Raw genomic sequence first — 17,455 nt, forward strand, 5'->3', positions numbered from 1 at the left:
TTGGTGACTGATTGTTGCTGACTCAGCAGCTGCCACGATGGTCTTCTTCTGCCTGGTACAGAATGTAAAAATGGTGTGGAAGCCTAATGTATGATATCATGAATGAACCTGCATAGTTATACTCACCAAGACCATGCCTGTGGGTGGACATAGGAGGCATCACACTCCAGGTTTTTGTTTTGGGATTGTAGCATTCTACAGTGTTCAAAGTCTTCAGTCCATCTCTTCCTCCAACCACATACAGTTTGTCATCTAACACTGCAACACCAAACTGTAGCCTCCTCCCATTCATATTTGCTACAGGAGTCCACATATTTGTACGAAGATCATACTTTTCAATGCTTGTTGCTCCTTAAGAGTATATATAGAAGTTATGTAAATAAAAATTTTACCATGTTTGCATATTTTATGAATTTATACATATAAAAGTATAACTTTATTAGCATTGACAATAATACTTTTATTATATTTCAGTGAGCTCCTGCATGGTCAGGCCCCTGCTTATATCTCTGACCTCATCTACTATTCTCTAGGACATACACAAGGTTCTGTATTAAAAGGTCAAGTGAGAAAGGATTATTTGTAACAGCTAGAAGTGGGAGGAAAAGCAGGGTAGGTTAGCGTCATGGAAGCCAAAGGAAAAAAATTGTAGCAGGTAGTTTTGAAGGAAGATGGTGGCAGAATAGGAGAACTCTAGGCTCGCCTCATCCCACAATTACAACTAGATAACTATCAAATCCTAAACATCCCAGGAATGAATGTGAAGACTGACAGAACAAACTCCACAACTAAAGGTAGGGAAGAGGTCATACTGAAGATGGTAGGAAGTGTGGAGACATAGCTTGGGAGAGAAACAGATCATGGCTAATGCAGTGAGGAGGGAGCCATGGTCTTGGAGAAGGGTAGGAGACAAACTAGCACACAGGGGAGTGCATGGAGAAAACGAATCCTCTTAGCAATTGGCTTGGCAAGTAAGAGGGCCTGTATTTCATTAATTCTTGCAACCCGTGGGGCTTAAAGCCTGGAGTTTTAAAAGTCAGCATGCTTGGCTCTGGGAGAGCTTGGAGGACATTGGGGCTGCTCCGAAAAAAGAGGCAGGGGAAACAGACTATGAACATAAAGCACGGAAACAATGATCTGAAGAGCACCTGGGGCACACAGTGGGGAGGTTAGCTGCTCATATTGGAGCATGTCCCAGGGAGGCAGCATTCATGGAGACCCCTCAGGGAACAAAGGAACTGGCAGGTGCCATCTCCCCTCTCCTGCTCCTCAGCATAAGCACAAGGCCAGCTGCAGGAACCAGTGCAGCGCCAACACTCACCACTACCTTGCTTACACCAAGCCTTATTCCTTCAACTCCAGTGGAACTGCCCTTCCCAGTCACACTTGCCTTAGGCCCAGCACAGCAGACCCCTTGCCCAGAAGACCAGCCCAAACCCCTGCCAACACCATGTCTGTCAACTGAGGAGTTTTGTGAGGCCTCAGTTCCAATGGCAGTGGTGACAGGTCTCATTTCACAAGCATACCAGAGCACACCTAGTTAAAATGCACCACCTTCAGGTCAGGGACCAAACACTGCCCACGACAAGCAAGGAGAGCCTCTGAGGACAACTGGTCTGAAGGATAAAGTGGCCAGGCCACAATAGCAGAGTACAAAGAGCACACACTGGAGACACTCCAGAAAGTACCAGTCTCTAGGGAACAGGGGACACTACACTGCAGGGCAATATAAGACCTCTTCTTCATAAAGCCATGATCTTCAAGAACAGGAGATATAGCTAACTTTCCTAACATGGAGAAAGAGGGAGACGTAGATAAAACATAGAACTTAGACAAAATGAGAAGACAGAGGAATCTGACCCAAAAGAAAGAACAAGATAAGGCCACAGCTGGAGATCTAAGCAAAACAGATATAAGTAATGTGCCTGATGGAGAATTTATAGCAATTATCATAAGGATATTCACTGGACTTGAGAAAGAAGTGGAGGACATCAGTGAGACTGAGGATAAACTTAGGGAACTCAATGACTCCATCAAACATAATTAACATTTGTATTATAGGAGTCCCAGAAGAAGAGACAGAAAGGTGGCAGGGAATTTATTGGAAGAAATAATAGCTGAAAACCGCCCTAATCTGGAGAAGGAAACAGATATCCGGATTCAGGAAACACAGAGACTAACAAAATCAACAAAAGCAGATACATACTAAAACATATTGTAATTAAAATGGCAAAATATAGTCCAGGCCAATATCCCTGATGAACACAGATGCAAAAATTCTCAACAAAACACTAGCAAATTGAATACAGCAATACATTAAAAAAATCATTCACCATGATCCAGTGGGATCTATTCCTGGGTTGTAAAGGTGGTTCAATATTCATAAATCAACCAACATGATACATTGCATCACTAAGAGAAAGTGTAAGAACTACACGATCATTCCTTTTCTTTCTTTCTTTCTTTCTTTCTTTCTTTCTTTCTTTCTTTCTTTCTTTTCTTTTCTTTTCTTTTCTTTTCTTTTTTTTTTTTTAGAGAGAGAGCTGGTGCGTGAGTGAGTAGGGGGTGGGGAAGAGAGAGGGAGAGTGAGAATCTCAAGCAGGCTCCATGTCCAGGGTGAAGCATGATGTAGGCCTCAATCTCACAACCCTGAACCAAAATCAAGTGTCAGACACTTAACTGACTGAGCCATACAGGTGCCCCATGATCATTTCAATAGACGTATAAAAAGCATTTGACAAAGTACAGCATTCATTCATGACAAAGACCCTCAACAAAGTAGGTTTAGAGGGAACATATCTCAACACAATAAAGGCCATAGCTAACATTATGCTCAATGGGGAAAAACTGAGAGCCTTTGCCCTAAGGTCAGAAATAAGACGAGGATGTCTAGTCTCACCAATTTTATTCAACATAAAAGTGGAAGTCCTAGCCACAGCAATCAGACAACAGAAAGAAATAAAAGGCATCCAAATTGGCAAAGAAGAAGCAAAAGTTCACTATTTGCAGATGACATGATACTATATATAGAAAACCCGAAAGACTGCACCAAAAAACTGTTAGAAGTGATAAATGTATTCAGTAACAGGATATAAAATCAATCTACAGAAATCTATTGCATTTCTACACACCAATAATGGAGAAAGAGAAATTAAGAAAACAATCCTATTTACAATTACACCAAAATTATTAAGATACCTAGGAATAATTCTAACCAAAGAGGTGAAAGACCCGTACTTTGAAAACTATAAAACACTGATGAAAGAAACTGAAGATGACACAAAGAAATGGAAAGACATTCCATGCTTACGGATTAGAAGACCAAATATTACAAAACGTCCACAAAGCAAGCTACACATTTATCTATCTATCTGTCTGTCTGTCTGTCTGTTTTTTTTTTAAGTAGGCTTCACACCCAGCATGGAGCCCAACACAGGGCTTGAACTCATGACCCTGAGATCAAGACATGAGCTTACAGCAAGAGTCGGACACTTAACTGACTGAGGCAGTGAGGTGCCCCTACCTATTTAGCTATTTTTAAGTAAGCTCTATGCCCAGTGTAGGGCTTGAACTTACAACCCCAAGATCAAGAGTCACATGCTCTACTGTCTGAGCCAGCCAGGCACCTCAATCTATTCATTTAATAGCCAGGCACCGGCAATCTATACATTTAATGCAATGCAATTCCTCTCAAAATACCAACAGCATTTTTCACACAACTAGAACAAACAATCCCAAAATTTGTATGGAACCACAGAAGACCCCAAATAGCCAAAGCAACCCTGAAAAAGCAAAGCAAAGCTGGAGGCATCACAATTCCAGACTTCAAGTTATATTACAAAGCTGTAGTGATCAAAACAGTATGGTACTGGTACAAAAAAATACACATAGGTCAGTAAAACAAAATAGAAAATCCAGAAATAACCCCACAATTACATGGTCAATTAATCTTTGACAAAGCAGACAAGAATATCCAATGGGAAATAGGCAGTCTCTTCAACAAATGGTGATGGGAAAACTGGACAGGAACATGCAAAAAAATGAAACTGGACCACTTTCTTACACCATATGGAAAAATAAATTCAAAGTGGTTGAAAAACCTAAATGTGAGACCTGAAACCATAAAAATCCTAGAAGAGAGCACAGGTGGTAATTTCTCTGACATTGGCCATAGCAACGTTTTTCTAGATAGGTTCCCTAAGGCAAGGGAAACAAAAGTAAAAATAAACTGTTAGGAACTTACATAACTCAACACCCCAAAACCAAATAATCCAATTAAAAAATGGACAGAAAACATGAACAGACATTTTTCCAAAAAAGGCAGCCAGATGGCCAACAGACACATGAAAAGATGCTCATCATCACTGACCATCAGGGAAATACAAATCAAAACAACGAGATACCATCTCACACCTGTCAGAATGACTAAAATCAACAACAGAAGAAACAACAGGTGTTGGTGAGGATATGGAGAAAGGAGAACCCTCTTGCACTCTTGGTGGGAATGCAAACTGGTGCAGCCATTCTGGAAAACAGTATGAAGGTTCTTCAAAAGGTTAAAAATAGAACTACCTTAAGATCCAACAATTGCAGTATTGGGTATTTACCCAAAGAATACAAAAGCACTAATTCAGGGGCACCTGGGTGGCTCAGTTAGTTAAGCCACTGATTCTTGATCTCAGCTCAGGTCTTGATCTCTAGGTCATGACTTCAATCTCCATGTTGGGCTCCATGCTGGTGTGGAGTCTACTTTAAAAAAAAAGCACTAAGTCAAAGGGATACATGCACACCTATGTTTACAGCAGCATTATTTATGATAGCCAAGATATAGAAGCAACCTGAATGTACCTGGATTGATGAATGGATAAAGAAGCTATGATATATATATATATATATATATATATATATATATATAAATGAAATATTACTCAGCCGTAAAAAAGAATGAAATCTTGCCATTGCAATAACAAGGATAGTGCTAGAGTGAAATAAGTCAGTCAGAGAAAGACAAATACCATATGATTTCATTCATACGTGGAATTTAATAAAAACAAAACAAATGAACATAATGAGGGAAAAGAAAAGAGAGTAAAACCAAGAAACAGACTCTTAACTATAGATAACAAAACTGATGGTTACCAGAGGGGAGGTAGGTGAGGGATGGGTGAAATAAGTGATGGGGATTAAGGAGTGCACTTGTCATAATGAGCACCAGGTGATTAAAATAAAAACTTAACTCAGGTCATGATCCTGGGGTCCCGGGATTCAGCCCTGTAGGGGTCCTGGGATCAGCACGCATCTGGGGGAAGGGGGGATCTCTGGTTTTGCTTTATTTTTATTTTATTTTTTAAAGATTTTATTTATTTAATTGACAGAAAGACAGCCAGCAAGACAGGGAACACAAGCAGGGGGAGTGGGAGAGGAAAAAGCAGGCTCCCAGCAGAGGAGCCTGATACAGGGCTCAATCCCAGAATGCTGGGATCACGCCCTGAGCCGAAGGCAGACGCTTAACGACTGAGCCACCCAGGCGCCCCTCTGGTTTTGCTTTTAAAACTGGATAAACTTGAGTTTGCTCACATGCTAATGGGAAGGATCTAGTTCCTCAGGAGGCAGGAAAGGGCAATGTCAGAACACAGGTGTGGGCTGGCTTTCCTAGGAGGAGGGAGGGGATACACATTCTATTGAAAGCTGGAAGGACAAGAGCATGAGTGCAGATCATGAACTATGGAAACTATGAGTGTGGGAAAACTGGGAGTAACCATCTGGTCCTGTCGACCTTTTTTTAAGAATTAGAAGATTCCAGGGGCGCCTGGGTGGCTCAATTGGTTAAGTGCCCGACTCTTGGTTTCAGGTCAGGTCATGATCTCAGGGCTGTGCGATTGAGCCCTGCATCGGACTCTGCACTCAGATTCTCTCTCTGGCTGCCTCCCCCTCACTCTCTCTCTCTCTCAAATAAAGAAAGAAAATCTTAAAAAAAAAAAAAAAAGAATTAAAAGATTCCAGGAACTCTTTCGTTTCCTTTATGAAGTGAAAAAAAAAAAATTAAAGCCCCACCCCTCTAAAACAACCCAACCTCCATTTATGAAGCGTTCAATTAGAATCTATTTTACTTCTCTCTAAGCGTCTAGCACAGCATGCAATCAGAGCTATCTTCATAGAATTAAAATCAGGACAAATATTTATTCTAAACTATTTGTTATAATTAGTTCATCAGAGCACTAATACTAATGATACTCTCCTAAAGTGTAGAAAGTTTTGTTTTTTATATATATATATATATATATATATATATATATATATTTTCCTCATATGTTACAGTTGTTGTTGTTTTTTTTAATTTACCCTACAAAATTCTTAAGTTATTTGGGATAGATTCCAAGTCTTTTTCCACCTCTGTATTTTCTTTTTTTAAGATCTTACATTTCAGTAATCTCTACGCCCAATGTGGGGCTTGAACTCACAACCCCAAGATCAAGAGCCGCACACTCCACCGACCAAACCAGCCAGGCACCCCACCATCTCTGTATTTTTCACAGCAACAGAGTTCCTTATATGTAGCAGCTGTTCAAAATATGTTTTGAGCTTGAATAATCTTTCTTTATAATCTTTAGGTATAATGAGATTTTATTCATATGCTCAGATTATTTTATGTAATAGTATACTTTATTCATGACTCTAAATTTGATCCTTAAAAACGTCTTCATTCTGTCAAATAAAAAGGCAATTCTAATCATTTTTCCTCACTAATGAGTTTAAGGAATATATTTTTCATTCTAAGTTATTTTACTTCCAGTTCATTAAGCAGTATCATAGTTCTATGAATTGGTGACTAAAATTTCCTTTGCTAACACCAAACATAACTCTTTTTTTTTTAACACTCACTTTTCAAATTTTATTCATAACCATTGAATATGTGTATGAGAATGCAAATACATTATCACTAGGAAGATAATCTAAATAGCTAAGCAACAGACACGGTATAAACAACTGCAACACAATGATATTACTGAACAAGTCAAAGCATAAGCTTTTATGACATTTTTGCAAAAAAATGGATATTTTTATGGGGTACTTTGTATAATATTTAATTTAATTTTTTAAAAAGATTTATTTATTTATTTTGGGGGGGAGAGGGAGAGAGAGAATCCCAAGCCAACTCCCAGTTGAGACACTTAACCAGCTGAGTCACCCAGGCACCCCTATAATATTTAACTTTAAAGGAGGTAATACTGTTATCAAGGCTGTTGAACAGTGTCCCCCCAATCCATGTTTACCCAGAACCTCAGAAGATAAACTATTTTGAAAATGGGGTTTTTGTAGATGTAACTAGTTAAGATGGAAACATGTTATTGAAAAGTATGTTTGTGTGACCAAACATAATTCTTCAAAAAACCCCAAATATCCCCAAATAACAAATTCCTAATAATTACAAAATTCTATATAAAACCTTAGAACTTCCCTGACTTATACTAAATAAAAGATTAACCTTTTAAAAAGTAAGCAGAAATATATTCTAACTTTTTCTTACTGGCTATTTAGGAACATTTCCAGCTTATTTGTTGGGCCCTATACTAAGATATATGAAGGGGGCCAAGAACCCAATGATCAGACTGCCATCCACTTAATGCAAATTGCTCTTCATTATAAAGACTTCGGGTACAAAAGAAACTAAGGCCGGGGAAGATAGCTTGAATCAGATGGAAGGTGAGTGCAACTGGCATCTAGGAAAGACTTAGAAATAAAGTTGGTCAAGTAATAATGGCCAGATTACAGAAAGTCTTGGAAGCTAGAAAGAGGAATTGACATCTTATGTGGTAAGGAATGAAGACCACTGCAGTTTTTGAGCAGAGCAGTGCATGCTAACAGAAGAGGTAATGAAGCAGAGAGTGTAGTCTCCACAGTCAATGCCTGCTTTGAATCCTGATTCCATCACTAATTAGCTGTGTACTCCTGGGAAAGACAGTGAACTCTTCTAAGTACAGGCATCCTAGGGCAATAACAACATTAGCTCTTCGAGTTATTATGAACATGAGATTAAAAACGATAGGTGAAGCACTTAACGTAATGCCTGGCCCATAGTAACAACACAGGAATGCTATTCGTAGGAAGTGAACATGATCAAAAGACGTAGGCTCACAGGAGGCTACCCAGGAACCGCAAAGTAGCAACGGAAATTTAGAAGAACAAGACTCACTTGAAGGAAGATTGGTGATTGTTAGAAGATAAGATTTGAAGGGGAAGGGAAGGGAAGGGAAGGGAAGGGAGGAAATATATTATTTACTTTGGGTACCCCTTCTCACGCACGGGGAATTTTCCACTGTACAAAAGAGCTTTTTTGAGAGGCAGGAACCCCATCTCCCATAAAGCTGAAAAGACAGATGTTCATCCTCACTGTCCTTGGAAGTTTAGGGCCCAGGATTGCCCTAAAGCTAGTAAAATAGATACTTGAACCTAGGATTTAAAATCCAAGGCAGCATTATAAAGAAGGTGCAGTGGAGATAGTTCCTGCCTATTTCCCCACGGCCTTCCTTATCTGCTTAAATGAGCCAGGGTTGGCCTCCGTTGATGCCACTGAAACACGCTGAATTTCAGTTCCAAGTCCTCAAGTCTGGGAGACATGGTCAGAGAAGACCTGAACACACAGAGTTTGAGACGAAAGCTGAACAGCAAACAGATCTTTCACACAAGTTGAAAATATGAGAATAAAAGCAACACAAGAGTACAAGCAATACAGAAATAACAATTAAAGCCCTGAAAAAGAGAGGGAAAGATGGAGAGGAAGAAGTGTTAGTAGGGCTACAAAGCCGAGCACCTGTTCCAGGCATATAGTAAATACTTAATAAGTATTTGCGGATTGACTACCTGGAGTGTGGAGCTCTCCAGGAATTTCAAATATTTATACTATAACTATCAGCTATTTAACTTTACATACTTCTGTACCATTCAGTGATCAAGCCTATATTTAGAACTTAAGCATCTATGAATACATAGTACCATATCATGTTATATGAGATAATACCTACATCTATACTTTGTTACCATGAAGCTAAACGTTAAATTACAATAAAACTCTTTTGATTAGTGCTATTTTTATATTCTTCAAGGATATCACATGGAAAAGAAATCTTTAGATGTGAATAATGCATCAAGGGCTTCAGTCCTACAAATAATTCGAGAGATGGCAAATGACAACCTTCATTCATATGGCAAATATTTACTGATGCTGTCTATGTGCAAGGCACTCTTCTAGGCTCTGTGGGGATCTATTGTTGAAAAAAACAAGTTTCCTGCTTTCCAGAGCTTACTTGGGGGAAGGGAAGAAGTAGACAGATCCGGTGCTATGAAGAAACATAAGCAGAGGAACGAGATAGAAGGAGGTACACACAAGATTAGAGAGTGATGGACAGGGGATGACTGGCCATGGAAGTCTTTTTTGGTTAAACTGATGTTTGGAGAGCTGAGTGAATAATTTCTGCTAAGCATTCAAACATCAGGGCACAGAGCATTTCAGTGAGAGGGAACGGCTAATGTAATATCCCCGATGTGGGAGAATGTCTGGCTTGTTAGATGAACAAGGAGGCCAGTGGGGCTAGAACAGAAAGAGAGAGGGGAGAAGTAGAATGAGCTGAGCTCAGAGATATAGTCTCAAGTCAGGGAGGTGCTGTTAGGGGGATTGTAGGCTAATAGTACTAGGAATTCAGTGGAAAGGGAGATGAATGTACACTGAGAGATAACACACAGAAGGCTTCTAGCACTACCTGGCACAGAGTAGGAACTATACATGGTGTTTATTCCTATTACTGTTACTATTACTAACAACTGTTGCAAGACCAGTACAAAGAATTCCCAGAGACCCTTGACCCAGATTTCCCAAATGTGGGCATTTTACATTTGCTTTCGATGTATATGGTATATATACTTTTTTCGCCCGAACTGTTTAAGTTGTAGAAATGATGCCCTTGTACTCTTAATACTTCAATGTATCTTTCTCAAAACAAGAAACCCTGTTACGAAACCACAATACAATCATTAAAATCTTGAAGTTAACATTTATACAATGCTGTTATCTAATCTACAGACTTTATCTTGGATCTTATCATTTGTTCCAATTACGTTCCTTATAGCAGAAGAAATTCAAGATGATGCATGCCGTGTCTTTATTTGTATCAGTGTGGACTCAGGCATACTTATTGATTTAATAAATGATCATCTTTTATCATCATTATCTATTTTGGTGTTGAAATTATCCCAGATTTGGACAGTGGTGGCCCCTACAAACTGCCTTTTCTGGCCCTTGAACTATCTCCATTATTTGTTGAACACTTCCTTACTTTCTGGCTCTATAAGATGTTTTGGGTCTACCTTGTATTTTTCCAGTCTTGGAACCAGCCATTTCTCTAAAGAGCTTTCTGGCCATATGCGTTACTAATTAAAATTCCTCCCCCTCCACGTTCTGCCAAATAAAAGATTATTTAATACCTTTTGTTGAATCCATTCCTCCAACTGCAAATAATGTTCCAACCGTCGACTTTCTAGGTTTTGTCCGAGGGCTTTGTAACATGGGTCGTCTCTCCGGTAATAAATGGTACTTCATCGCTTCCATAATAAGTTTCTGACATTCTATATCATCCCGAAAAAGTGCATTATTTTCCATGTCTGCCAGGAACTAGAAAAGAATAGTGAGTATATATGCTGAATGAGCAAGAAAATAGTAATTAAAAGAATATATAGTTCACAAATGGAAAGGATCTCATTTAGAAACAAAATCCAAGCCTGGACACATATTTTTACTAAAATACGCAATATTTACAAGATTTACATTCTAAATTTCATTGAGAAATATAAGCTGAAGAGGATCAGTGGTATGCTCTAATACCTGCATACTGCTTATCTTTGGGGAGTGGAGAAACTGGTACTTCTTAAATCATCTTTTTTACTGCCTTTCTATACTGTCTAGATTTTCTAAAATAAGTCATTTTACTTTTTAAATTAGAAACGATTTTAACTGAAGAAGAGTAATCATAAATAGAAGTCGACTAATTTAGACTGCATTTACCTGACCTCTCTAAACAGAGCTCAAGGAACAACAGCAGGGGGACCTGGGCAACTCAGTGGTTAAGCATGTGACTCTTTATTTTGGCTCAGGTCATGATCTCAGAGTCACGAGATCGAGCCCTGAGATGGGTTCCATGCTAGGCAGTGAGTCTGCTTGAGATCCTCTCTCTCCGTCTCCTCCTGCCCCTCCCCACCTCTACAAAAAAAAAAAAAAAAAAGAAAGAACAGCATCAAAAACAACTTACCAGTTTCTTAAGAGGCAAAGAACTCTAAATGGTGATTATCCTAAAAGAATTTAAATCCGTCATGCTTCATTGAATCCCATTTTTAAAATTTATATAATTTTATGCAAATGCATAGATATGGTTTCATCCTGCCTTTTAAAAAATGATTTTCTTGTCTTATCAGATAAAGGGCTAGTATCCAAAATCTATAAAGAACTTATCAAACTCCACACCCAAAGAACAAATAATCCAATCAAGAAATGGGCAGAAGACATGAACAGACATTTCTCCAAAGAAGACACACAAATGGCCCAGAGACATATGAAAAAATGCTCCACGTCACTTGGTATCAGGGAAATACAAATCAAAATCGCGATGAGATACCACCTCCCACTGGTCAGAATGGCTAAAGTTAACAACTCAGAAAATGACAGATGTTGGCGAGGATGCGAAGGAAGGGGAACCCTCATACACTCTTGGTGGGAATGTAAGCTGGTGCAGCCACTCTGGAAAACAGTATGGAGGTTCCTCAGAGAGTTGAAAATAGAGCTACCCTATGACCCAGCAATTGCACTACCAGGTATCTACCACAAAGATACAAACGTAGTGATCCGAAGGGGCACCTGCATCCCAATGTTCATAGCAGCAATGTCCACAATAGCCAAACTGTGGAAAGATCCCAGATGTCCAAAAAGTTTGTGGCATTTCGAAACTGAGAACAGCATGCTAACAGCAAAAAAGCCAAATTAAGACATAAGTCTCAGGACCTAGGCCGGAGTATAAATTATGGTATTAATTACTCCATATCTTTTCTATGCACACAAAATATAGTTATACTTGCTACAGAAACCATTACCAAATGTGCACTGAGTTGGCTCATCTAGATTGATCTTAATGTTTATATTACTTCTGTTATATATAATTACTTTAGTCCTTTCTAAATAAAAATAAATGTGAAAAATTATAGAAAGTCAAGTCTTGGGAGATTTAATGGGTACTACAATTTGAAGTAAAATATATTCTTTTTTAAAAAAGATTTTATTTATTTATTTGAGAGAGAGAGATTGAGAACGAGTGGAAAGAGAAGCAGAGGGAGAAGCAGACTCCCTGTTGAGCAGGGAGCACGATGCAGGACTTGATCCCAGGACCCTGGGATCATGACCTGAGCCGAAGGCAGACGCTTAACTGACTGAGCCACCCAGGCGTCCTGAAGTAAAAGATATTCTTAAATACGCTAATAGTCTCTATACTTTATGAATAGATGAGATTAATCATATTTAAGTAGAGAGATGAGAGTAATAGAAGGGAATATAAAGCACATTAATCCACATGATTAATCAAATGGAAAGTACCAAAAATCATTTGGAAAACGATTCAGAAGGTACTGAAAGAGAACTAAAAACTATACATTCTTCTATACTCTGCCTTTAGGCGAACACTATGCCATCTCTGCCATTAGATAATGACAAATTACTTAAATGAAGGCATTTAGAAAAATGAAGAAACATTTTCAATGTGTACCTTTTTATCTTCACTCACATACTTGATCTCCATATGACTGTTTCTCTAAAACTGCCCCCTCCAATACTAACTAAAGTAAAAAATAGAATGTGAATGATTTCTGAATTCTATAGGCTTGAAAAATGTTTTGGTATCAAAAACATGTAATTAAAAGAATGGTAAAGGTAAATACTGGCTCATTTTATATCTTTGACTTTCAGTAGAAAACAGTAATGAGAATTGAGAACAGAACAGTGAAGACCAAGATACTCTTTGCCTTAATTGACAGCACCTTCCTTAATCTCGTTGCACAAATCAGAATCATTCTGGATCCCTCTTTTTTTTGGTACCCTGCACCTTTCAATTGGTCATTAAGTTGTATCAGTTCTACTTCCTAAGTAGCTCTTGAGTCTGGTAATTTCTCTACCTGCACTGCCAGAGAGCGCCTAATTCACTTGTCTGAATCCAATAGTCTTCCTAATGGATTTCTACTTTGACCGCTCCAATCCAATCTTCACAATGCAGTTAGAAGATCTTCCTAAATGCAATAATTCTGCCATTCCCTACTTAAAACCCTTTAGTGCCTCCTCACTGCTTTGGGGCTAGGACGCAAACTCCTTGCCTCACTAGAGAGTCCTTGTCTCTCCACACTGCCCTTGTATGTCTGCACTCGAGCCACGCGAGCTCTCTTCAAATTCCAGCGCATGACACGTTTGCTCATGACTCCATAACCAGGTGCAATCTCCTGTCTCTCCTGGGCTATCATGCCCCCTCTTCTGGGCAGCTACTCAGGATGCAGACCCAGTGACACTTGAGAAAGTTCTCCCAGCTTCCCCACCATCAGCCCAGGCAGGCTACTCCAGTTCCTTTCATAATGCCATGTTCCTGTATCTGTCATTGCCTTCCTCTCCTTATACGGTAGTCACAAATCTATTTTTTAATTTATTTCTTCTTCCACTGGATATACCTCCCCTGACCAAGCAATTTTACACATAGTACATTCAAGAGGCTGACCGGTTCAGTGAAAAAGGCAGAGAACTGAACTTGGGTTCAAGATCTACCTCTGTCTCTTATTAGCTCTATGATGTTAGCCGAGTAGCAAAGGCAAATAAAACTACAATGTAGAAGGACAGGAATTCCTGCAATCGCTTTATGATCTTGAGCATATGGTTTTACTTTTTTGGTCTGTTACTTCGTTTGTACAACAGGTGTTAGGCTAAATGACTGCCTTTCAACTCTGAGGTCTTATGGTTATGATTATCAGCAGTACCTGGGTAACAGAAATGTTAAACGTCTCTCGGAATCATGCAAATATCGTATCATAAATATTGGAAACTGCAGGGCTGAAGTCAATCGTCAGGTTACTTAATCGCACAGATTCTTTTCAAAGTCTACTAGGATTTTTCAGATTTATTTTCTTTACCCTAGAAAAGGATACGAAGAAAACTTCTGCTAAGAACGTAAACTGTAACTCTCTTCTTTAAATCTGATTCCAAGGGAAACATTTTACAGTGTTATTTTCCTGAACTGTCATCAATTAGTACAGTTTCACCTTCGATGAACTCACATAACATTCTACCTCTGAAGAGGACGTCTTTCTTGTAAAGCATCAGCACTACTTTTCGTCTCTATAAGGTAGAGAGCGAACAGTAACTTGCTAACAACCGCTGGAAATAATACATAATCCTCAAGATAAAAACAAGTAAGAAAAAATGTATGGCACTTGAACAACAAACATCTGTCCTTGACCAGTCACAGCTCCTTCTTCCTTCACTTTCAAGACCTCTTTCTCTATTCAAGCCTTCAAGCTAAGCAGCAAAGGAGGCAGAGGGAATTCCTGTAATCTCCCTTAACCATGGGGGGTATGTTCCAAGACCCTCAGTGGACGCCTGAAACTGCAAATAGTGCTGAACCCTATATATACTGTTTTTTCCTATATGTGCATACCTATGATAAAGTTTACTTTAAAAGTTAGGCACAAAAAGAGAACAGCAAATAATAACACAGGACCATCAAAGTGTAATAAAAGTTATGCGAATGTGGTCTTTCTCGTGCCTTCCTTCCTCTTGTGAATACATGAGATGATAAGACATCTATGTGATGAGACAAAGTGAGGTGAGTGGACGTCGGCCCTGTGATGTGTGACAAGAGGTCAGGAGAACCATCTGCTTCCTGACCAAGGCTGACTGCAGCTAACTGACACCAGGGAAGGCAAAACTGCGGATAAGGGGGGACTACTGTATATCCCAGTTAGAACTCTACAAAGCGGAAACATGCATGCAAATGTGTTCAGACGGACTGCTTGAATACACTTACTAGAGAGCTCTCAATTCTAAAATAATGCTGATAATCCTACCACGATTATTTGTAGCCATCTGATCTCACAGAGCACTTTTCTCATCTTTATAATAATCCCGTGAGACAGTCAAAGAGGATGTTATCTCCATCTGCCTGGGGTGTGTGACTATGCCAACAGACAGAGTGGGAACTCTTACCATGCCTCAGTTTCTATACCACCAGAATCCAGCATTTAGTGGATACTTAATAGTAGCGAACGAATTAATCTAAATTTTCTGGCTCCTGGCGTCCATTGCTACTTTCATCCGCAGCTTTACTAATTCTTCAATTGCTAGGGTAGGTTTGTAAGCTGAGTCAAATAAAATTACTAACCCCTAAGCAACAATGTTATTTAATTAATGCAATTTAGGTCCAGACCTACTGGGTCAAAAACATAAGCAGAAATTTTTTTTTAGCTAACTATCTTTTCATCTACACATTTCATCGGAGTATATGTAAAATAACCTTATCAGATAGAAGGAAAAAACCTATAGACATGTACAGATTAACACGATTAGCATAAAATACCCAAATGCTGTTGAAACTGGGATACGGACTTTAAAAAATCAATAACGGTTTACCTGTGGTGCAAGAAGAGGTAGCCTAATATAAGCCAAAAGTTTACTGAGATCTTTCCGTCTCTGTTCCAGATCGTGACGGACCCAAGTAAGAAGCGCATTCAGGATTGTCTCCTCGTTAGGAATGTTCATGTCATCACTCGCCAAGAGCTTTGCGATTTCACCGGCTGGTAGTAATACAAATTCCTGGTTTCGAATTACTTCCATGAAATGTTCCTAGAGGGGACAAATAGCACATCAACAATATTGTTCCTTCTGTCCATCAGGTTATTTAAGAGAAAATAAACATTTTTGAATTAGATGCCAAAGCACAGTTTAATCTTGAAACCTTCCTTACAAAATAGCATTACTGTTTACTAGGAAGGAAGCACAGTACAAAATAACATTTAAACTGCAATTATGTTGTTACGCTGTAAGTCTCCATATCCGTAGAATTAAATTTTGCCATTTGGTACATTTTATTTTTTTCTTTAAAAAGATTTATTTATTTGAGAGAGAGAACATGCAAGTGGGGGGCAGAGGAGGCGCAGAGGGAGAGGGAGAGACAGAAAAATCCTCAAGCAGACTCCCCGCTAAGCGCAGAGGCTGATGTGGGGCTCAATCCCAGGACCCTGAGATCATGACCTGAGCCGAAACTGAGAATGGGCTGCTTAACTGACTGAGCCACCCAGGAGCCCCTACCATTTGGTACACTTTAAAAATGGACCTGGGATTTTTAGGTTTTGCTTTGTTCAAGTTAGGGAATAGTTTCAACAAGTCTTTCAAGAGGTAGAGGGTAGAAAAAATGAATTAGACTCTGAGATATAGGACAGTCTAACACCCAAGTTAGGTCACGTTTGTGGTTGCAGAAGAATTTGGCTTACAGTGCAGCCAGATACCTGGGGGAGCCGTGAAGTGATTTCTCTTATCCAGAGACGGCTGCCAGGCTGGCTGGATTTCCCAAGACCGTCCTGTACCACCGAAGTCTTCTCAGACTGCTCAGGGAAGACCATGTATCCTTAGGGCTCTCCTGGCTCTCACTGGCCCCTTCAAGAGTGTTTTCATGTAATTCATAAGACCACCCAGGAGTTTAGGTCTGTTTGAAAAAGTTCTAATCCATGTATGAAGTTGTTTGGGTCTCAAAGAAAGCCAAAACAAAAGCATTGACGTAGAATGCACTGGCACTCCAGGACCTTGGACTGAAGATAATTCATTTGCAGCCACATACCAGAGTCAGTCTCCTTATAATTTGAATTGGGAGACAGAAAGGGCTTTAGCTATGAGATAATGACCTTTACTAGGATATTATGCTAAACCGTCCCAAGAGATGGGAAATTTACTATCTGGTGTGCAAGGTTACAAGTCTTAATGCCTGGATTGTTTACTTAGCTTTAATATAAATGCAAATGCTACACATATTGTCCCTTAATGTTTTTCTTATATTTCCCAGTGTGCTGTGGCTGTCTCGGTATACACGGTTTCAGTGACATAGGCAGGGCCATTTAAATTAGAGCTAGAGGTAAGGATTACCAGCAACTATCTTCTATATGAAAATGAGAATTATATGTTCCATGTAGCCTGCAGTAACCCAAATTAGGTACCGATCTAAAATATATCTTGGGTTGACATTCCTTTCTTGGAAATTCTTAACAGGAAACCATACATGAATAATTAACTAAATTCAATTGCTCCAATTTATCACGATTTGTTAAAGATGCCCAAATGTATCTATTTTAAATGACTGATTCTCATTTTCAGAAATATATTTTAATAAAACCTCGA

At 39.1% G+C, this 17,455-nt stretch overlaps 1 protein-coding gene across 7 annotated transcripts in view; it reads right to left on the reverse strand.

Annotated features, from left to right (window-relative positions):
* Positions 1-17,455, reverse strand: part of KLHL5 (kelch like family member 5) — an 89,960-nt gene that overhangs the window by 30,255 nt on the left and 42,250 nt on the right. For 6 of the 7 annotated variants that reach the window (XR_006783129.2, XM_045816348.2, XM_045816350.2 and 3 more), the window contains 3 exons: positions 15,698-15,910; positions 10,480-10,666; positions 127-351 (listed from right to left, as the gene is read on the reverse strand). Coding sequence is in view for 6 of the 7 variants with exons in the window: in XM_045816348.2 (XP_045672304.1) it covers positions 127-351; positions 10,480-10,666; positions 15,698-15,910 (625 nt within the window). In the remaining variant the exon portion in view is untranslated. The remainder of the gene's footprint in view (positions 1-126; positions 352-10,479; positions 10,667-15,697; positions 15,911-17,455) is intronic. The other variant, XM_087864207.1, reaches the window with a different exon arrangement.

The sequence above is a fragment of the Ursus americanus genome, chromosome 8, assembly GCF_024610735.1.
Source record: "Ursus americanus isolate L20-20 chromosome 8, mUrsAme1.1.p, whole genome shotgun sequence".
Lineage (NCBI taxonomy): Eukaryota > Metazoa > Chordata > Mammalia > Carnivora > Ursidae > Ursus > Ursus americanus.